At 42.3% G+C, this 22,830-nt stretch overlaps 1 protein-coding gene across 2 annotated transcripts in view; it reads right to left on the bottom strand.

Annotated features, from left to right (window-relative positions):
- Window positions 1–22,830, bottom strand: part of LOC308301252 (24-hydroxycholesterol 7-alpha-hydroxylase-like) — a 34,034-nt gene that overhangs the window by 9,690 nt on the left and 1,514 nt on the right. The window contains exons 2-8 of one of the 2 annotated variants that reach the window (XM_080745168.1): window positions 13,860–13,995; window positions 7,984–8,158; window positions 5,757–5,940; window positions 3,668–3,760; window positions 1,475–1,570; window positions 1,215–1,305; window positions 231–364 (exon numbers count right to left, since the gene is read on the bottom strand). In XM_080745168.1, the coding sequence (XP_080601294.1) occupies window positions 231–364; window positions 1,215–1,305; window positions 1,475–1,570; window positions 3,668–3,760; window positions 5,757–5,940; window positions 7,984–8,158; window positions 13,860–13,995 (909 nt within the window). Of the gene's footprint in view, window positions 1–230; window positions 365–1,214; window positions 1,306–1,474; window positions 1,571–3,667; window positions 3,765–5,756; window positions 5,941–7,983; window positions 8,159–13,859; window positions 13,996–22,830 lie in introns of both variants that reach the window. The other variant, XM_080745169.1, reaches the window with a different exon arrangement.

Raw genomic sequence — 22,830 nt, 5'->3', positions numbered from 1 at the left:
TGAAGCCTGTAGCTTGTAATGCCCATATATGGACATATTGTGTGAGTCTCATGTGGTCTATAACATAAGACATCTGTGATGTCAGACGTCAGTCATATCCATATTTTGGATAATATTTTGTCCACATTTTTCTCAACTTAAACAACCAACCGGTTGCACCAGTCTTACTGGTAGTATTATAGTAGTAGTAGTAGTTTAGTTTAATAGATATAATAAACTGCCACACAGACCTGTAGCTTCATGGGTCGGATGACCCTTCGTGTGATGGCTCCAGGAGCCCGGAGGCGGATCGCTTCCATGATGCACCACCTCACATAAGGCATCTTCTGCAGGTCCTCTAGTGTGATCTGGATTCTGCGTGGATCTGACACAAACACACACACGCGCACGCACGCACACACACACACACACACACACACACACACACACACACACACACACACACACACACACACACACACACACACACACACACACACACACACACACACACACACACACACACGCACTATTAGATTTCAAACAAGTAAAGTAATACAGAATATCAATCAATCAATGAAGTATTCAATCAATCAATAATCCTTAACATATCCAACATATACAGTCATCCATAAAACATGTAAACAAATCACCTTTCCGTCTAAACCTGATGCATAACAAATAATAATAACGTAACATAATAAATTGTCACTTTAGAAATGTGCAGATGCCCTCTATACACGTAGAAAGCATTTCATAAAGAGTATATAGGCTATGTGTGTGAAAATGCAATTTCATGCTGCACCATGAAAAAAGGGAATCTTTAGTTTGCTAAGAAACCCAGTGGAACTGTTCATTCCAGAAGACTAATACTGCCACCTGCTGGTAGCAGCTAATACTGGTTATTACTGACTTGACAGAAGCATGGCTTGGCCACCAATCAACAGGCAAATAGTTATTTACCACCTTTCTTTTATTTTAAGTATATACCTTCTATTTATTCAGTTACTCCATATAATGATGCTAAAATGTATGACATGGAAGTGAATTCTAAAGTAACTAAAATGTTTTAGTCCATTTGTACTGTTAGGGTATGGTCACACTAAAGTTTAATTCTACCTTAGTGTCTTTGTTCAGAAAATATAATAATACTTGTATAACATCACACTTAGGAAGCGTGTATGAATGTTATGAAGGGCAAACCGATATCTAAATTTGTGTCGAGTCAAGCCCACCTTGGTCTTTGAGTGTGGCAGTGATTTCTGTCATTGCTTTCTGATAAGTCTCAGGTTTGTCCAGCATGAACGCTATGGCCCAGAAAGTTATCTACACAAAGAAAAAACAATACGGTTGGGAAGTACCACAACAAGGTCTTCATGGTTCACATAAACACAAAGAGAAGAGAATAGAATAGAATAGAAGAGAAGAGAAGAGAAGAGAAGAGAAGAGAAGAGAAGAGAAGAGAAGAGAAGAGTATTACTAATTATTGACTTACAGGGATAGCGTTGGCTAGGGAGGCCCATAACATCAGTAATCCATAGTTGGGCAGAAACCTATCCGTTATTGTGGAGACCAGGTGCTGGAGCAATGTCTACATACAGAGATAAAATCATTACCATGTCATACTGTACATTCACTAGGCTATAACACCTCACCAAGTGCATGGTTTAATTCTGGCTAATAATAATTGTCCTGCTTTGTAGAGTATCATGCATGCCAAGTAGGCCTGGGAATTGGCACAGACATATCAAGCTTCAATACAGCATTAAGTTAATTAAGTTCATTTATGTTAGGTTAAGTAAGGAAAAAACAAGACAGGGTCTAATAATGCTGTGGCTTTGTTGTGGTTCTGTTAGGGTGATGACGTCATATTGATTATGTCAGTCTTGCTCAATTATTGATCCCCCCCCACAAAAAGAATATATATATATTGATCCCCTGAAGGGATAGTGGTTCAACTATCCACAAATAGTAATTCACAAAAATAACAGTTGTCGTCGGCGGATTAGAAATATATTTGAGGGTTGAGTTCCCTGGCTGATAGGCAACATGCACAAGATCGGCATGGTACTTTAGAATTCAAGATAAGGCACAGATTCACAAACCCATACACACACCAGTAAGACTCCCTAATCGGGAGGCCAAAAGTTTGTTTTACCAATTATCAAGACATACGGGCAGTTGACAGTTTGCCATGGTTACTCATTGAAGTTGAATCTCCATATATGGAGATAACCTACGCATCACACTAAGTCTGACCTCACCAGCCCATATTTGGGCATGAGCAACTTATGTCTCCATATATGGAGATATGATGACATCACACAGTCCTCAGCCGATGATGTGGCGTGATGTCATACAATACACAAACGAGCCCTACACAGATGAGAGGCGATGTGCCTGCAGCCCGCGCGAAAGGGGCAATTCTTGCCAGGAAAGAAGCATTTCTTTGACTCAGACCTTATCGCCAGGGTTGGCTTATAGCAGCTGTCACTAGGACCATATATGGATTCTGTTAGTGTGGATCTCCTAACAGGGCATCATCTGGGATACAATCCCTTTTATGCCCATATATGGAGATCCCTAACAGAATCCCTTTCATGCCCATATATGGAGATCCCTAACAGAATCCCTTTTATGCCCATATATGGAGATCCCTAACAGCATCCCTTTTATGCCCATATATGGAGATCACTAACAGCTAACAGAATCCCTTTTATGCCCATATATGGAGATCCCTAACAGAATCCCCTTTATGCCCATATATGGAGATCCCTAACAGAATCCCTTTTATGCCCATATATGGAGATCCCTAACAGAATCCCTTTTATGCCCATATATGGAGATCCCTAACAGAATCCCTTTCATGCCCATATATTATGGAGAAACCCTGCTCTGAGTATCTGACATCAGTGTGATGTCACCTGTTTATGCCCATATATGGAGATCCCTGCTCTGCGTATCTAGTTGCTATGGTAAACAGTTGGTTGCTAGGGTAAAAAAACATGGTTGCTATGGTAAAAAGTTGGTTGCTAGGGTAAACAGTTGGTTGCTAGGGTAAAACCATGGTTGCTAAGGTGGTTGCTAACGTACACTAACAGACCAGCAACAACAGACTGTTGCCACAGCAACGTACACAAAGGTTTGTGTACACATGTGGTGTGATGTCATACTGATGCGGAGATATGAGCAGGGCAAAGGTGTGACGTGTGACGTGTGACCGACGGACGGACGGACGGACGGCCGGTGGAGGTTTTCATAGTAAACTGCTCCCTGACGGTCGCAAATAATGCACAGGGGCAAAAACATGATCTCTGGCCTGGTGGAGATAATGAAAAAGTATTGACATTGAAACATTAAGGAGAATGTATTATTTATTTGAGAGGGACGGTGCATATTAATGAACATACACACATAGGGTTGTGTAAAAAATACACCAGATTTAGCAAGAATGCTAACACATAATGACAACATGTTGGTTTAACGATTTGTTGCAGTAACAAATGTTTCGAAAACTGACACAATTGTTTTGACTTTAAAATAGATGGTCCTGGTGTCTGGATAATATAGTATAGTAATAAGTTCCTCTGCATGCGTTCACTCACTCACTGTCAGGTGAAGACGTTTTTTTTGGACGATTTAGGAACTGGGAATAAAGTGAATCAATTGGTCCTGAAGCAAGGCTTACCTTGCCACCGTTCTCAGGGTAGCTCTCCTCATCCTCGGCCTTGTTCACCATGTTACCCAGAAGGGACAGCAACCAGCGTTTGGAAGTGGCCCACTCTCTACACAAAGACATGAACATAAGAACTGGCAAACACGTGATTCTTCCTTTTTTCTGCATCCCACTGAGCAATAGTCGTTTTTTACACAACTAGTTTTTTTTAGCCTTAATTTCACCCGGCTAGATTCCGGTTATATTCACACCGAAAATATACTTTGCAATTTATTCCATGATTCGATAACAATTTATTTAAAAAAACAACAGTAAGGTGCTTAACTGATCTCCTAATATTGGACTAACATAATTATAATATCCGTTGATCATTATTAAGTATAGTTTAGATCTAGCCGAGATTTAGCCAACTAATTATAGTCGCCGTATCAACGTTTATATTTACACCGAATTTAGACAATTAGATTTAATCCATATTTCAATAAACATTTCTTTAAAAAAACAACTCCACGTTGCAGAACTGATCTCGAAATATTGGTGTAAAATGATTCCAATAGCCATCCGATCATTAAGCTATTTGTCTGGGTGTAGTCGTTGTATAGCCGGCTTTTCAACGCCTTTTTTTAAACCAATGTCAATAAAGTCTATAAAACAAAAATATACGATGAAATGAACTCCTCGTCTGTCAGTCAGACAGTGCAGTGCCTATTGGTACTAAGGCGCGGTAAGCCGGTAGAGTGTTAATTAATTACCGTGATTGTGTGTAGTCACTCACTGTAAAGTGGAAACGTCTAGACAGCATGCTACTCTGAATTACATTTCTGACAGCAACACACACAGTCAAACACAGCCGCGGCGCTGCAGCGGCCGCACACACACACACACACACACACACACACACGCACACACACGCACACGCACACGCACACGCACACACACACACACCCACCACACACACGCACGCGCACGCACACGCACACACACACACACACACACACACACACACACACACACACAAACACACACACACACACACACAGGTGGGCAATGTCACCTTTTAATACGGCCAGAAAGTCTATACTATCATTTGAGCATTGATGGCCGGGTGGATAGCGTCGCCGACTTGGGTACAAGAGATCGCTGGATCGAATCTCACCGTCGCCCTTCTTTTCACTACTTTCGACGGCCGCTAACGGCGAAATGTAGACTTTTTTCTATCCGACTAATAGTGGTCTAGTGTAGCAACCCGTGTAAATATAGCCGACTAAACAACTAGCAAAAAATTGCAAATCTAGACCTTTACAACACTGATTTTCAACGTGTGGTGTGGAAGATAAAAACACCACTATTAGGTAACTAATAAACCTAAAAATGCTCAGTGGGATGTTGTAGCTAATCTGTTCTATTCGACTCGTTCATATAGCTTGCTGTACCTCTCCAGTAAAAGTAATACCCAATCTTTAAATCAGTGGTCTTCAACGTTTTCAGGCAAAGGACCCCTTAGTTGAGAGAGAGATGAAGCAGGGACCCCCACAACCTGTTCATAGATTCCATATAGTTTCATCGTTTGACAGCACAATCATCAGTGTATTTTGGATTCATGTCAATCTGTGTTTTCAGTTATTTAACCACTTGAGCAGTCATTATCTAATAAACTTGACCTTTTACTCTGTACTTAATCTGCTCCTTTTCCCCTCTACACCAAACCTCTTTGCCAAAAATAGCTGATCTACAAGCTCACAACGCCTCGCGCTGTGAGGCGTTGTGAGCTTGTAGATCTGCTATTTTTGGCTATAGTTCTCAGAATATGGACACTAGGGTTCAAGTTGTTAATATAAAAAGGATTGGAAGATTTGGAGGACCCCCTGTAGTAACTATGAGGACTCCCTAGGGGTCCCGGACCCCCTGTTGAAGACCCCTGCTGTAAATGGTAAGACGGAATTCATTTCCCAGCAGATTCCTCGCGACTCGCATCAGTGCAACCACACTTTCCAGTTTCTCATATTCTAGCTAACCTCGCATCACCGGGCTTTCCACACAGATGAATACGTGGTTTTCAAACTAGTGTCATTCATTTTTACAGAACAAATATGATCAAAACTTGCTCAACCATCGGTCCGGTGGAACCTGCACACCTGAGGAACAGGTCGGGGAGCTGGGAGCCGTACTCGAACCCCTCGTCATATTTGATAAAGGTCTTCTCAAACTGCTGCATGGTGAAGGGAGCGCCTGGAGAGTTGTTCTTCCCCAGAAGGTTACTCATCACTGCAGGGTACATCACCCCTCTGGGAGGGGAGGAGAGGAGAGGACAGATGAAAAAAGGACATGTTATACACGTGCACAAAAGGGATGGGACGATACGCGATATTATTGTTTAGCGTGATAAAAAACATTCTCGATAATCGTATTGTGGAGATTTAATTAATCGTGATATCGTCCTCCATCATGCACTGGGATCAATTCACCTTTTATTTGCTGAGCTGCATATCCGGTACCACTTAAACCCACTAAAGTCGGTAAAAGGTACTTATAATATACGTACTTGATACAGTCTTTTTTCACTCTCTACCAAATCTCTTTGACAAAGAATAGCCGATCTACAAGCTCATAGATCTGCTATTTTTTGGCAAATGTTCCGCCACACGATAATGGATTTTGATTATCGCGATAATATCGTAAATCGTGATTTCTTTTGTCACAATAGATATGAAATTTTCATATCGTCCCATCCCTAATGCACAATGACAACAACAGGAATAGTACACAAGTCAATGGCAATGAGTCAAGCATCATGTCATACGTGTTGTGTCATGTGTTACTCATAGCGATGTCCTTTATATACACAGCGTAGAGTGTAAAGTGACAGGTGAGCATTCAAGTTCCTCCAGTCTAGGTGGTTTCAAAATCTTAATTAGCGAAGTGTGTCAGTTTGGAGTGAGTCAGACCAAAACAAACTGACACACCGACATGAGGCAAGGCAAAAGGCTAACTGACACCGTGGTCTGTGGCACGTGTGTGTGGGGTGTGGTGGAAATATAGAGGTGTGGTGAAAACACATGCCTCTGTTAGAGAGCATAGTAGTCATGTGTCACGCATATAAGGCACACAATACTTTCTGTCTCATACAAATGTAATACACCTGACAAATACTATATGTGTGTAACTTCAGGTGGTAAACCCACCTTTAAATTATCTGGTTATCAGGCTGATATTTCTGTCACTGTTAAGAAGTCAGATGTTTGAATTTCATTACTAAAAGATGTTCCACTGTTTCCAGCTAGACTTTTCAAATCAATCCATGCTTTTGATTTCCTTAAAACTATAACATAAGACTGACAAAAATGTTATGGAAATCCAATGACTTTTTTGAAGAAAAAAAGAAAAGAAAACAGTATACCAGTAGACAAATATGGACCTTTAATCAAATAGTCAAATAAAACAATAAATTAAATTAAATACAACAAAGGTACTGTGTGGTATAAGCGCTACAGAAAACATGCGTGCTGTATTTAGACCAGCGAATAGTCTACAAATTATATAAATCGTGCTTTGTGCGATTACTTTTGTCTCACTCGGTGCACCTACAGTATTTACAGTATAACCATATTCCTTGGCTGGGTTAAATCCTGCATCAACCGGCTGGTCGTCTCCCTGCCTCATCCTTGATCAGATGCAGTCAGTCCATTACTCTCAGTCAGGGACGTGCTGGGCCCCTGATTCAGCCCGGGAAAAAGGGTTGGAGTTGAGTTATATTTCATCGTTGTCGGGTGGAAACCTTATATGTCCAAAACCGTTTGTTTTGTATTCCGAATTTTAAAAATGATTTAAACTAGTGAAAACAGCCGATCTACAAGCACACAACGCCTCGCACTGCGAGGCGTTGTGTGATTGTAGATCTGCTGTTTTCACTACTTTTGTGCCTTGTATGATGAAGCAGGGCTTTGCTTTGCGAAAAAACTTACACATTTGAAACTTGGAGATACAAGGTTTCTGCCCGGCAGTGACGATTTACTTTGTTCGCCGCCCAGCCCCCAAAGTGGAACGAAGGCCGACATTTTATTTGTAATTTTTTCCTAATGGCCGGCCGGGAATGAACCGGCCGGTCGGGAGTTGTCCTGCTTTTCCCAATGGCCAGCACGTCCCTGCTCTCAGTGACAATCCACATACTATACATGAGTGTGTTACCTGACAACTTCATTGAGTTCTCTCTGTCCTTGGGGCCCCATCTTCTATAGGGTGTTACCTGTACCTATACTATACATGAGTGTGTTACCTGACAACTTCATTGAGTTCTCCCTGTCCTTGGGGTCCCATCATGAGTGTTTTACCTGACAACTTCATTGAGTTCTCCCTGTCCTTGGGGTCCCATCTTCTCCAGATGCTGGTTGAACTCTTCACAGAGGTGGTCCACCAACTGGGCCACGTTCCCCGGTGTCAGCCTGCCTTTGATCAGGCTGTTGCATGCTGGGTGGAACCTGTAGAAGCTCTCCTTACTGATGGACGCTACAGGGACAGAGTGGGATAGATATACCAGGGGTTCCCAAACTTTGTTGTCTCAGGGCACCCCATAAATATTGTTTTAATCCGAGGCACCCCTACATTATAATTTTCACTCCCAGCACCTTATATTTATAGCATATCGTCGCTGTCGGGTGGAAACCTTGTATGTCCAAAACCGTTCGTATTTATCATGTATAAAAATATACTAAAGTAGTGAAAACAGCAGATCTACAAGCACACAACACTTCGCATCGCGAGGCGTTGTGTCCTTGTAGATCGGCTGTTTTCACTAGTTTTGTGCGACAGTCTTGTAAGATGAAGCAGGGCTTTGCTTTATCAAAAGACACACACATTTGAAACTTGGAGATACAAGGTTTCTGCCCGACAGTGACGATATTCTAGTGATTATGTTGCGAGGAAAACGTTGAGATAATATTTTGGTTATTTTGGTTAGAACTGACTGAAAAAAAAAAAAAAAGTGTCCAAATAAATTCCAAATATTATTAACTAGCCCTTACCCGTTCAAAGATATGAGCTCTGAAATGATGTGCAGTGGGTGGGTTATGGGATGTGCACTGTGCACACAGTATATGAGGGATGGAAAGTAACTTTAACTGGTGCTTGCATGATAATATGTAGGAGCATCAATGTAAGAAATACCCGTTCCATTTAACGGCTACAGAGATACTGTGTACCGATCTGCATGATTTTTGGACAACATCTGTAACAGGGCCCGCCCGCCCGCACACACACACACACTCCCCCCCCCCCCCCCCCCCCCCCCCGTGTGTGTGTGTGTGGGTTTGTGTGTGATTGTGCATGGCCTGAACAACAGCGCCCCTCCCTTAACATGTGTGGTCACAAAAGGTACTGTAGGCTAAATAGATATAGATACACCATAAAAATGCTAATATACAGCATATGATTTGTGAAAGTGACAAACGGGCTTCAAAGTTATGTCAGGTGTGTTCATATGCTATTGGTGATGCGATTTCAGATCAATTGCTCGAGCCACTGAGGAGAAACGCTGTGACAGACAGACACTCACTCAGACACTCACTCAGACAGACATTCGCTAAATTATATGTTAGATGATCTCGCGGCACCCTTGGACTGCCTTCGCGGCCCCGTCACCCACTTTGAAAACCCCTGAGATATACTAACTTTCATTTTGCCAAGAACTCCAATTTGACTTGGCCAGATTGAAACTAGAGCCCGACCGATACCATTTTTTCCGACCGATATCCGATGTTGGAGAGTGCTAGAGCACCGATACCGATACGATACCGATGTTTTGTAAAAAAAAAAAAATATTCATTTAAGATCATTTAATTGACAGCTCGCCCCTCGGATAAATGGTCAGATTATTGCTTTTTTTGTGCTTTTCATGTCAAACTTTAAGTTTGGTCGCAGTTATCAATTTCTATTGCTTGTTGGATAATAATACTCTTTTAATTTGGGGGTTCTGCTGTGTTTTGTCTCGTTTATGAATTAATATGTGTCTTTTATCCAAACGTAAATGCATTGCCAAGCAATTAAACAACACAAGTTCTATAGTCTATAGTCAGACATCTATATTTCTCTGTGGATTTTCACATAGGCCTACACACCTTCCTCCACCGCAACATGAAAAATCAGAGTTAGACAGTGCATGTGGTGAGTGAACGACACACGAGAGGCAGCAGCTCCAGTAGTGTTGGCTTGCATCTTGGACTATTATACTGCACTCTGCTGGATAATTCTGGTATTGCCCACACATAGGCCTATATAACTCAGGGTTTCATGCTCTATCCGCAGACACGTTACAGACAATTAACTCAGTTACTGCCAATTAAATATGCCTTCTTTGGGTTCTCCCTGCCATAAATCTCCATAGACTTCCATGTAATTTATAGTGCACAGATCATGCACGCCCATGCACAGAGCATGCACCATGTTTGTGCAGGCTGTTCACAGCTTTCAAACAAAAAAATCAGATTGGAAATCCGTTCAGGCATTCTTGAGAAAATAGCCATTATGTTTTACGTTTCATGTTATGTAAGCAAAGATGGCTGCCCTGTATGAAAGATGGGGTTGTATGGGGGGTGGAACATGCAAAATCGCGATTGAAATCATGTTTACTAGATTTAATGGGGTCAAAAAAAAAATAAAAAAAAAAATATATCGGTATCGGTGGAATAATTCACCGATACCGATACCGATACCGATACCTCCAAAACGACCGATATATCGAATTGACCGATATATCGGTCGGGCTCTAATTGAAACACACAGAACCTAAACATAGCAGCACTCAGGGGCGTCACAAGGGTGGGGGGAGTGGGACTGAGTTACTATAGTCTCGCGTGGCCAGACTGTTGACTCCGCGATTTGGAAATGATCATTATATAAATAAATGTCATCTAAACATGTTTAGCTTGCTGCTTATCAGAAATGACATTTTAAAATATATTTTCTTGAACGGTAAATGCCCGTTTCCATTACTCGCCTGCTATTTTTGAAAAAGTTGTGAATTTTTTTTTTTTTTTGAGATGTGGGTCCATGGCCAAATACATATCATTTTGGGGGTCCTTGACATGAAAAGTTTGAGCACCACTGACAAAGAAAATCAAGATTTTTCAAAAATAGCAGATCTACAAGCTCGCAGCGCGGCACTCGGTGCCGTGCTGTGAGCTTGTAGTATACCTGCTATTTTTCAATAGTTAAAGCACAAAATAATGCGTACTAATGCGTCCCCATTCTAAATGGGTTAAACCCCCTCCTCTATGAAGAACATTCATGGCCAGAATGTGGTGTGACACCCATGCATACAGTACAACACCTGTCCCTGAGCAGTGGTTCTCATCCTTTTCAGGCTGTGATCGCCCAAAATATAATATTTGAACTGGGGACCTCCCACACTAAGAACTTGGAATTGTAGGCATTACATTTAGTTTGACAAGGTTCCACAGATAAATATTGTGAAAATAGTAGATCTACAAGCTCACAACGAGCTTGTAGATCATTGTTATTGTTATTACTGTTGTGCATTTAATGGCCCTTTCGATCAATTTAAACAGAAACACAGTTGCACTGGAAGGTTACAATAGAGTCAGAATGACATATCTGTAATCTGTAATGTGGCTCTCTAAATCCTTGAAGAATGAATATTGTTTTTTCCTCATTCAAACATCTGATTGGGTTCAAAAGGTTTTCAATCTGGGGTGCCCGCTGGCCTGGTGGTCAAGGTGCATACCACATCCTAGGCTATGGTGCCTGCTGGCGTCGCCGGTTTGATTCCCAATCTGGACGACCTTTGCCACATGTCATTCCCCATCTCTCTCCCCATTTCCTGTCAGTCGAATGTGTCCTATCAAATATAGGCATAAAAAGCCCCAAAACAAATCTTAAAGGAGTAGTTCACCCCCAAAATGATTTTTTTTCTATTGATTACTCATGCCATGGAGACTAGAGTTCAATAATATTTTTAGTTTTTTGTCACATTCCTAAGACAAAAATGTGATAACAATAAATTTGATTCGAGTAAATTTCCCCCCATTGATTCCGGATTGGGGACCCGTTTCGAAACGGGTCCCCATCCGGAATCAATGGGGGGAAATTTACTCGAATCAAATTTTTGTCTTAGGAATGTGATACAAACCAAAAAATATTATTGAACTCTAGTCTCCATGGCATGAGTAATCAATAGAAAAAAAGTCATTTTGGGGGTGAACTACTCCTTTAAAAAAAATGGTTTCACAAGATACCTTGTGACAGTAGTGGCCGGTCCCCAATTTAAAGTGTCTCTCTAAAGTAAACAGATATTCTGTCAATAATTCATTACTCTCTGTAAGCGTATAGTCTCTGTATGAATAATATATGTCAGAGTGTACCATACCATGTGTATCTGTTTAACACCCCCCCCCCCTCTATTTTAAATAGGTTGTGTGTGTGTGTGTGTGTGTGTGTGTGTGTGTGTGTGTGTGTGTGTGTGTGTGTGTGTGTGTGTGTGTGTGTGTGTTGATAGGAACATTATCATGTAGATTGAAAAAAAATCTATGTTACGTTCCACGTTGTTTTGTGTTTATGTCTGGGGTTTGCTATGTCTGTCTGTATTTACTGTAAGTACAGTACTTGAGTAAATGTACTTAGTTACTTTACACCACTGCTTCCTGCCTATCTGTCTGTCTGCCTGTCTGTCTGTCTGTCTGTCTCTCCCTCTATCCTTCTCTGTTGGCACTTCCACATCACCTCATCTGCAGTCTTTACCCACCTAGTGTGCTTTCCCTTCCCATTGGTCAGTCCTGCTCCTCTGACTCCACCTCCACCAAATATGTCCATGATCTGCTGTCCTGTAAAAGACTTGATTCTAGCTCATTTTCTCTCATCCATACCGTATGAGTCGTCTGTTTGTAGCCTTGTGCTTTTGTTTGTCTTGTAACAATCCATTTAAACCCACTAAACCTAAGCCTCACTATTAGGCCTACAAGCCTAATCACAAACCTTACCCTAACCTAAGCAATCTCTAATTCTTACCATAACTCTTAGCCTTACCATAATGCTAACCCTGAACTAGTCCATAGGGAGTTGAGGCTGTGCATGATTTTCCTCATCTTTTCTATCTCCCACATGCACAAGCTCACTAGACTCGCGAGCCAGACGGTTGCCTCTCATAATTTTCAAACGCTTCCGCCATACAGTCTGGCGCACGGAAGCTCTGAAAATGATCAGAGAATAAAGTGGACGTGACGCCTCCTCCCGCTTCCATTTCGTCTTTCCAGTTGCTAAAAAAAGTCTCTTCTTGCACACCTACAAAGGCGACAGGTGCATAGGAGAAGACAAACGAGGCCGGGTCTAACACACAGAAAAAGAAAAACCTCCGCAAACTGTCTTCAAATGCAATTGAAAGGCTTTAATAGGAAATCACTACGTTTGGGTCTGTTAGTCTATCTTTATGTACCAAACAGAGAGTGTCACGTCCTGGGCCTGTCCCCAGCCCAGAGCTCCCCTCTCCTCTTACAGTGGACTCACCTGCGGCTGTCAGCCGTGCCTAGTTGGCTAACAAGCCTCAGAGACCTGTTCTCTGGCGTGGCTTATTGTACTGTTGTTTTCTTCCTGTGAGTTTCCATGTATTTCCCCTGAGTCCTGGGTTCCACCCTGTGTGGTGTTGGTGTACCAGTGTTTGTATTATTATTATTTCCATCGTAAACACTCTTAGTTGGTTTCCTACGTGTACTTGCCTACTGCATATGGGTCCAAAACACAATCGGGGTCCCGACCTAGAGAGCATCTTTTCTAGGCTGTCTAACATTTTTTAACGTAACAGGTGCTCTCATATGAATAAAAGAGATCTGTTTGGTTCATAAAGCCTGATGAAGGTCTAACAGAAACAGACCCAAACATTGTGATTTCCCATTAAAGTAATTTAATCGTCTTTCCAGCTGTGCACATTTGTCCTAATAAAAAATAATATATATATTGAAGCATATATGCTTGCTGCTTATCAGAAATGGAAATTCTAAAATAAAATCTAAAAATATTTTAAAATATATTTTCGTTAAAGTAAAGGACAATCAGATGACAGCTTCCGTTCTTGGATTTCAGGAGGTGTAGTTCCAGACTCTGGAATAGTATTCGGAGATTGTTGAATAGTTGTCTGGCTACGCGAGACTACGTGCTCACCTGTGTTGCAGACAGCCTCTTGGACAGTAGATTACGTGCTCACCTGTGTTTCGAACAGGCTCTTGGACAGCCTGTTCAAAGTCCACATCTTTGGACAGGAAAAAGGCCCTGAAGTCCTCGTGCAAGGTCACAAAGGTCAGACGCTTCCCCGCTGCCACCACAGTAAAGACAGGACCGTACTGGAAACAAACAGAATCCTCCATTTAGGCTCTTGAAATTCAAACGTCACTTATTCACTTCATGAAGAAAAGTAGAGGAAAACACATGATATATGATTCTACAGTAATATGCACGTGGGTCATGTGGCAACATATAAATGGTAAAGTTCTTTGAAGCAGCTTATTGTACAGCTGCTGTTCAGGGATTGAACAAAAACCTTTTGAACCCCAAAACAGCTTTTACAAAATTACATTTCATGTAACAGTGTCACGCAGAAGTAGAAGAAATAACATGCGAATGTAAGGTGAATAAACATCAATGATGTGTGAACAAGATGTAACATACATCTGCATGTGCAGTATCACTAGCACCTTTTTTAAAACAAATGGGTGACATGAAGTGATACAAGGAATGAGGAGTGCTAGGGGCTGAGGTAGAGTTTTCATGTAGTTACAAGTTTTCAGATTTCGTTGGAAAATGGGTGGGAGTGAGTCAGTGAGCGAGCCATTTAGATTGGGATGAAGATGAGTCTAGGATGGTTGGACAGGGTTTCGACGAGAAGGGAGAGACAGGCGTCTTGTGTGTTATCTCATCTGTGTGTGTGGAGAACGGTGTAGGGGTGGATCATGTCCTGAATGAAAGGGGGGACCATGCATTGGCCTTCTGCAATACTGAGTGAACTTGTTGACAATATGCATTTAATTGGCAAGCCTTTCATTTTTGCCTTCACACAAGAACCTAGTCAGGGTAGAGGAACACTATTAATGCAAGTGCTCTGTCAGTGACTCTCTTGCTCTCTTGCTTGTTCTCTCGCTCGCTCGCTTGCGCACACACACACAAACACACACACGCACACACGCACGCACGCACGCACGTCAGGGCTGTATTAACCATTGGGCCAGTGGGGCCGTTGCCAGGGGCCCTTGGCTCTCAGGGGCCCTTGGGGGAACTGGACCGCATGGTCATTGACAATTAACTCAAATTAAATGTATACATTAATTAAAAATCAAATGTTCGGGCCCCTCCTCTGTTGTCTACAGGTGTTTTTTTGGCCCACAGATGATCAGCATGGCTTAAAATCCGAGCTGGGTAGTGCGCGTCGGGAGGGAGGGGGGTTAAGGTGGAGGGTGGGGGGGCCCCTAAAGAATTATAGGCCAGGGGCCCTCGCGGGGGTTAATCCGTCCCTGACGCACGCGCGCACACACACACACACACACACACACACACACACACACACACACACACACACACACACGCGCACACACACACACACACACACACACACACACACACACACACACACACACACACTCAAACGTTTGTCTTTTGTGAGTCACATTTCAAGAGTATTTTTACACACACACACACACACACACACACACACACACACACACACACACACACACACACACTCAAACGTTTGTCTTTTGTGTGTGTGAGTCACATTTCAAGAGTATTTTCTTTTCTTTTACTCAGATGTATACTGTTGAGTTGAGTTACTTCTCTGTTATGCAAGCAGTGGGCCAAGAGAACAGGATGATAGCAATAGTGGTTTCAATGCTCACAACACACCACAATGCAATACAACATGTCACAATAAGTAACAAACACACACAACAGGTTGTGAGCTTGTCTATTTTCAGTGAAGAGTGGTATAGAGGGAAACAATAGGGGACCCTAACCTTAATTGGTAAAAATCATTTAGCCCAAAGGACTTTACATTGCATCCAAGAACGTAAATCAAGTGTTCTTGGTGGAACTAAAATAGCTGCTGTTTCTTTTGTCTAATGGCTGCCATCAATCTGTTGACTATTGACCAATTGACCATATTCTTTTTTTTTTCTCTCTCTTATAATTTTTATCCCACGATTTTTGCAACCCATTTTTCACCCAGTGCCAATTGCCTATGTAACCCTGGGCTCTGCTCTCCCTCTGCCACGCCTGGGGAGACAACGGACTGACCTCATGCTTCCTTCAATGCATGAGTAGTCCAAGTTGTTTCTTTTCACCTGACAGGATTACTGCATGTTTTTGTGAGGGTATCAACCCTAGGAGACACGGGGAGAACATGCAAACTCCACACAGAAAGGCCCTTTCGCCGACCCCACCTAGGGTGTGGGAACTGATGACGCGGAGGGAGAAACACGCCCCCAGCACCCACAGCGTCCCCCGGCGGGAATCGAACCCAGGACCTTCTAGCTGTGAGGCGAATCGCATAACCACTGCGCCACCGTGCCCCCCAATTAACCATATTCAAGTCGGCGGCCATCTTGCCATTAAGTCAATGAAATACCACCCTAGTTGCCACCCTGTGTGGTCATCTTAAAGGGACATTTCCCTTTCAAAAAAACCTTTGGTAATTTTATCGGGCTTATCAGGCTTTTGTGAACACCCTGGACATAGTTTAGGTTGCTTGATTCAGTATTTAGATATTTAATATTCATTTTATCAGACATGCCCCCTTCCTGTACAAACCCATTGTCACTTCAAACTCCCTTTTAACCATGATAGATTCATTGAAAACACTTGTTCTTTGATATTTTCTGAATATTCTATTATTGTTCATCACTTCAGTGATTGTTGGAAGCACTCAGGCCTGCACAAATGGTTTGTGTACCCATTTTAAATTGACAGATTTGTAGTTATATTGGGGCTTCTTAAACGGAGAAAGAAGAAAGTGCTGTGGTCCTATGACCACCACCTAAACATTTTAAATCCAAAGTATAGAAAAAGTACATGTAAATTGGGGGGGAAATAATCGTGATATTGAATCACAAATTGCAGAAATGTAACCTGACTGCGCCAGATGATAGCAGCAGTGCGTTTGCCTGGCTGCATACCGCTCTGCTACAATCATCTGGGACTGCTCCGGCAGACTCGATGTAAGGGGCGGGCCATTTTTTCAAATTATTTAGCAGGTGATTGGATGGGGCCGTCTCTCTATCACAGTCTGGGAGTGCCAACTCCAACCACTCATATTGGCCTGTCTGCATGACGTTACACCCAGAATCCGCCTCCTGGGTTTCCACGTGGTCTGCAATCAGACTCTATTGGCTCAGAGCCGCTCAGAGCCCGCCCATAGCTGCCGCTGATTGGTCCGGCCCGGGACTTTACGAGTGTTATCAACTCTCACCGAGAGATCTCAGATGGTAAAGTAGGGCGGTAGCCTACGCACTACTGCCACCATCTGGCTGGTCAGGTTAGCAGAAATGGCAAGATAATCAAGATATAAGATATAAATCGAATCATCACCCTATACAGGTAGGTGTAGGTATTGAAATCGAATCGGGAGGTAATGAATCATCCCACCCCTAATTGCAATGCGTTGTGAGCTTGTAGATCAGCTACTTTTGGGGATGAGATTTGGTGTAGAGGGAAAAACAGATGGGGCCAAGACACCTATGGTAACCCGAACAGAAAAGTATAGGGTTGACTGTCTGCTTAGTGGAGGAGGAGGTGCAGTCATCCCTCCTCATGCAGTCTCTGGATCACAACCCAAAGATGGGAGTGACTGGTGTTCCCCCATCGTACTGCTGTGCAATTCAGATGGGTCAATATACTGTAGATACACACAGGGGTGTCGCACCAAATTCTGGGCCCTGGGTGCAGCGTGGCACCGCACTGTGAGCTTGTATATCTACTATTTTTCAATAGCTAAAGTATAAAATAATTCCAGGCCCCTCTACCTTGGGCCCTGGTAACTCAGACCCACTCACCCCCCCCCCCCCCCCCTTGTGACGCCCCTGGATACACATGTGTGTATCTACATTGCGTAGCCAGACAATGGCAGGTATGTGGACTACCAAAAGGTAAACAACGGTATCCAAAATATAACTAGCCTTTTCATGACAGAGGATTTGACTACGGGCAAATGCCCTCGTCTCTGGTGTTCACGTTTATGAACCGGCCGTGAACCTGTTGGCTGTGAACCTACGGGCATTTTTGTTTAAACTTGCACGTGGACAGTGATCTGTTGTTGAACGTTATCTGCCTCTCCTCTGTTATTTGGACCCTGGGTTTGTGATGGTCCTGCTGCCACAGAGTAACGTACAATAACAATAACATATCCAGCTCTCCAACAACGAAGCATTAAACAACATCTGCATTTACATTGATCACATTGATCTCAAATATTTAATGCAATTAATTATTATCTATTTTCCACTCAACGTTAGGATTTTGACAAAATAAAATCTAAACTGCACGAAGAAATTGAGAAGATCCGCAAGTCATGTGCATCAGTTCAAGATTCAAGACATTTATTTGCCATTTGCATTTGCACCTACTGTAAGTACATTGGAATTCTTGAGCATAGCTCTCTGATTCAACTTTAAAAAGTACAGAAGGTACATTTCGTCTGTAAAAGAAATATTGTGCAGTATTTCACAAGTAAATTAACACAGTCTGGAGCGCCCGCTGGCCTAGTGGTCCAGGTGCATACCACATACTAGGCTATGATGCCTGCTGGCGTCGCCGGTTCGATTCCTGATCCGGATGACCTTTGCCACATGTCATTCCCCATCTCTCTCCCCATTTCCTGTCAGTCTACTGTGTCCTATCAAATAAAGGCATAAAAAGCCCCAAAAAATAAATAAAAAAAATAAGTCTGTTCAAAATTATATTAAACGTGGTTACTAGTCCTGCACACAAATTCACACACACATTCACAGACCGATGGTGAAGGAAACCATGCAAGACTCCAACCTGCTCATCGGCAGTCAGTGGGTTCAGTCAGGCCATAAAAAGCCCATTCACATAATCCAATTGTGTCCGGGTACCGTTCAAACCCAAGACCGAGTCCGGGGCCGACCGAACGATTTTCCCGGGGGGTCATCCCGAAATCTGATCGGGATGAATCGGCCCCGGGATCTGCCCAGTGTGATAGGGCCCTTAGTTGGTGAGTGCTATTGGTTACCTTCCCTATAATGTCCTTGGCAATTAGTCAGACAGTGGCTGGCAAAAGCTGTCAAAGTCACACCTCTTAAAGTGTATTTAGCCATACAGATAAATCACTCACCCTATCTCTAGCTTGAGAAATAAAAGTCAATGCAGCTTTCCCAAACTCAAAACATCACCAAACCAAGGTACTGGATCCTTCTATGCACGGTGGAGCATTGAGGTTGACCAGGGCTGTATTAACCATTGGGCCGGTAGGGCCGTTGCCAGGGGCCCTTGGCTCTCAGGGGCCCTTGGGGGAACTGGGCCGTGTGGTCATTGACAACTTACTAAAATTAAATGTTTATGTTAATTCAAATTGATAGTTTCCATCAACCAATATGAACATATACGTATATAAGGCCATCCATACAGTAGCTACATTTGCTTGACAATACAACCTACAAGAGAGGACAGTAGTTGTGTACATATTAAGGCTAGAACATGCTTCCATACAGAAGCATCACCAACAAACAACAACAAGACAAGTTTAATGTTATGTCACTTGTTGACTTGCATATAATTGGCAAGCCTTTAATGTTATTACCACTACACAAAGAAGTGTGTGAAGTGTGTGTGCGTGCGTGCGTGCGTGTGTGTGTGCGTGTGTGTGTGTCAACAGGCCCATGCAGTGTCTATCCCACCATGAGCCAAGATCCATAAATTACAGATTTCAGTTCCCTTTATACACTGCAGAGGAAAAAATAAAAAAATAAAAAGGAGATCCTGGTAATCTAAAGCTGCGCTGTTTAATAAAATAAAAGACAAAAATTAGTATTTACAGAAAACATAAGAGCCACAGAAAATTGGCAAAAGGAAAAACATTACACATGAAAACAAGTCTTGCTTCTCATGCACAATGTTCCGATCTACACTACAGTCTTTCTAGGCTTTTCCTGGTAATAACAAGTTAACTAAAAAGACCAGGTCAAAAGTCTTGTTCAGACTAGTTCTGCACACTTCACCCCTGGAATACGCATGATGCAGACTTTGAATGTTTTACTTTGGGTAGTCTATTTGATGTAGGTTAAAAGCCTTGCCTACTGTATATGGCTGTAGCACACAGCATTAAAACCTCTGTCTGTCTGTCTGTCTGTCTGTCTGTCTGTCTGTCTGTCTGTCTGTCTGTCTGTCTGTCTGTCTGTCTGTCTGTCTCAGATTAACCCATTTATACCTGTTACATCTTTAGTATAGGTTGTTATACCTTTCAAGTGGGGAATGCCTCTGTGTCATATCGTCATTGTCGGGTGGAAACCTTGTATGTCCAAAACCTCTTGTTTTGTATTTATCATTTTAAAAATGATTTAAAATAGTGACTGCGAGGCGTTGTGTGCTTGTAGATCTGCTGTTTTCACTACTTTTCTGCAACGGCCTTGTATGTTGAAGCAGGGCTTTATTTTGCGAAAACATTTACACATTTGAAACTTGGAGATACGAGGTTTCTGCCCGACAGGGACGATATGAAGTTGTTGCTGTACATCAGTTGCCGGGCATATACCTCTTACCTCCATTTTCTAACTTGTTGTGTTTTTATTGGTAAATGAATGATAATACTGCAGCATCACACAAAACATGCATCACAAGTAACAGATCTACAAGCTCGAAATGCCTTTTGAACTTGTTGATCTGCTACTTTTGATGCTTTTGAACTTTATAGCAATGTTTGTTTTTTCCCCCCCAGGAATCGTAGATTTAGAAGCGTTTTGATAGGCTATCCTATCTATTCCATCATCCACCACACAGCTGATGACCAGTTAGACTGGACTCTAGAACAGTGGGCCTCACGCTACAGTATGCCCCAGACTGGACTATAGAACAGTGGGCCTCACGCTATGCCCCAGATTGAGTGATGACCTTATGAATACAGTATGCCAAGGTCCATCCCTTATTTATTACAAGTGTTTCTTCATCACAACTCTGATAGTGTACAAATGGACCCGTCATCCCACTCTCAGAGTTAAATTAACACTCAGGAAAACTGCAAGTATCTTTTTTGGTTGTGGTGCATAATTTATTCAGTTGTTGAAGCACCCTGTATGACTACAGTATGCAGCATATGTCATTGCAGATTTCTTTTTTCTTTTTTAATACAATAAAATAGTGATTCCATATAGTACTTCACTTTCGTCAAGTGTCTTGCTTGTCCTGCAATTCATCTGAGAACTGGCCTGTATATTCTAATATTTTTTTATGTTTATAGAAATATCTACCTAGCATAGCACTATAAAACTCTAATCTTTTATGGATGTGTTAATATTATCTCTATATTTTACTGCTTAAATGTCAGTGTCATTCAACTTATCTATTATCTAAGAGCCTCAAAGGTAATACAGTAAATGTAGGTGAACAGTAATATATCAAAGCAGTAAATTAGGGGTGATATATGGGCTATAGAATTATGATTTAATAAAGCTATAAACTGCCTTCAAAACATGAGGGAAAGTGAAAAACATCAAGCACCACAGCTTGAATGATAAACTAGAAGCAGTGCTCTTCTGAGCACAGGTCTCCGCCAGGTCAGGTAGTTTATTGTGGCCTCCTGGTGGCACTATTATAGGCCAATGTGCAAAGGGTGCCATGTCTTCTTCGCCAGCATTCATGATTTGATCCAAAAATGTGTTTTGCAAACGGAACTTTGGAAGCCAATGTTAACCAATCAGGATGGAATATGAAATATCAGACAGATCCGTCTTGATTACATGAATATATTGATTTGCTTGATTTTTGGATAAATCTGAACTTGGAGTAATATCAAAGATATTGTTTTACCTAAAAGTCGGCCTCCTGGTGGTGCTATAAAAATCAGATGTGAAAAATGCAGGGCAAAGGTTTTTCCTTGGTCTATAGGGAGCGTGCATACAAGGTTTTACACAGATCAGTGCATGGAGTTATACAGTATAGACACAAATCGGCATATTATAGCGCCACCATGAGGCTGATTTGAACATTTTGAAGTGGCATTTCTTTCTCGGCCTAGGGCTTCACTGTCAGTGGCGTCAGTTCGGCAAAAGCAAAGGTATGGCAACATGACTGGTGTCTTGTACGTGCGCCCTCGCGCGTGCAAGACACCAGTCATGTTGCCATACCTTAGCAACAGGCACAATGAAAAGTACATTTAATTATTTCCCCCTGTAGCCAAGGTATGGCAGCTGCCATAGCTTGCCATACCCAATTGACGCCTCTGTTCACTGCCCCCCCCTGTGTTGAAGAATGAAGGTCTTGTTGTAGATGGAACCTGAAGAAGTGACATTCAGCATCTGGCTGAATTTGCATTAACATTCAGGATGGGATTGTTGATGCTAGACAAGATCAAGGCAAGATCAAGGGATAGGCAGCTGGGTCATACATAGGGCGGAGTGAATTGACCCCTTTATGCCCATATATGGAGAACACTGACGGCATCAGTAGGACTAAGTCCTTGCGTGTCAGTGTGATGTAAAACGGATATGTGCCCATAGGCCTACTGTATATGGAGATCTCTGTATCTCTCAGTCCTTGTCCCCTTTTATGGGCATATTGGTTGGAACGGCGGTTATACTGAAACATGTTTTCTACGACTGTACATCATGCAAGTACAGTAACGGCAGGGGAAGTAACCCACTAAGCAATTTGGGGATTAAAACACGTTCAAATCACGTCTTCGCCGTAACCGGACGTCTAGCTAGATCCGGTCTGTGACGAGTTTAAATTTTAACGTTTTTTCAACGGCTATACATAGACTAGACATTGTATCACCGTCATATAAACGGCTACATTTCCCCGTTAGCGGCCGCCGAAAGTAGTGAAAATGAAGGCAGCCAGCAGGGTTTAAAATCACTCTTCCTTGGTTCTGAGAGCTGTATGCTTCCTGAACCACTGCAGCTGATCGTATTTGTATTGCATTCTTGCACTGTTATTATTTGACACAGGGAGTCGACAGG

Source organism: Nannobrachium achirus (assembly GCF_963921795.1).
Source record: "Nannobrachium achirus genome assembly, chromosome: 16".
NCBI classification, from domain to species: Eukaryota; Metazoa; Chordata; class Actinopteri; order Myctophiformes; family Myctophidae; genus Nannobrachium; species Nannobrachium achirus.
The sequence above is the reverse complement of the archived record's forward strand: the minus strand, read 5'-3'. Positions and strand labels throughout refer to the sequence as shown.